The 711-nt window shown below is 40.4% G+C and overlaps 1 protein-coding gene across 1 annotated transcript in view; it reads right to left on the reverse strand.

The window, feature by feature from the left end:
* Positions 1-702, reverse strand: part of LOC107579963 (zinc transporter ZIP10-like) — a 2,943-nt gene extending 2,241 nt beyond the window's left edge. The window contains exons 1-2 of the mRNA XM_016265734.1: positions 574-702; positions 401-481 (exon numbers count right to left, since the gene is read on the reverse strand). Of these exons, the coding sequence (XP_016121220.1) occupies positions 401-481; positions 574-658 (166 nt within the window). The 5' untranslated portion in view covers positions 659-702. The remainder of the gene's footprint in view (positions 1-400; positions 482-573) is intronic.
* Positions 703-711: the final 9 nt, after the last annotated feature.

The raw sequence follows: 711 nt of genomic DNA on the forward strand, positions 1-711 counted from the left end.
CCGCTCACACCAAGGACGATGTTAACAAGGATAACGTTTTAATAATTATTCTAATTCTATGAGAACAGGGGAATCCACACCACAGTGATAACGAAAACGACACAGAGGAACAATATTGATAAAATCACTTTCAGAATGTTTTTTCCAGCTGATGAATAATAAAAACATTGACAGCCAATCCGAATCCACTTTATAGAGCGCAAGCATTTAAAGCGACAGACATGACTAACAGAATATTATTGTTCGTTGATGTTGTGAACTCTAATATAGTTTTAGTTCTTGGTGTGGACAGGCTTTTACTTTTTAACTTTTACTGCACACATCTGTCAAATGTAAGAAAATGGATCTGCTATTTCAACATTTTGTCTCTCGGTATACTGCAACTGGTTAAGCCACTTACCTAGTTCATGGGGCAGTTCGTGACAGAACACAGCCACTGAAGTACTAATGCCACCTGTAATATTAGCACTGAAAGCAGCACCTGTAGGTGACAAACACAGTTCCTCAGATACAGAAACCCTTTTAATTCAAGACAAACAAATCTGCTAATGTTTTCAATGTACAGAAACTGACCTATAGCAAGTCCATCACTAAAGTTATGCATGCCATCTCCCATGATCACCATCCATGCTATGCTGGCGATGCCCGCATCCTTCATTTCCTGGTCAGAGTGACAGTGCCCGTGGTGGGAGTGACCATGGCCATGTCCGT

This window comes from Sinocyclocheilus grahami, unplaced genomic scaffold (assembly GCF_001515645.1).
Source record: "Sinocyclocheilus grahami isolate Dianchi unplaced genomic scaffold, SAMN03320097.WGS_v1.1 scaffold22497.1, whole genome shotgun sequence".
In the NCBI taxonomy this organism is placed as follows: domain Eukaryota; kingdom Metazoa; phylum Chordata; class Actinopteri; order Cypriniformes; family Cyprinidae; genus Sinocyclocheilus; species Sinocyclocheilus grahami.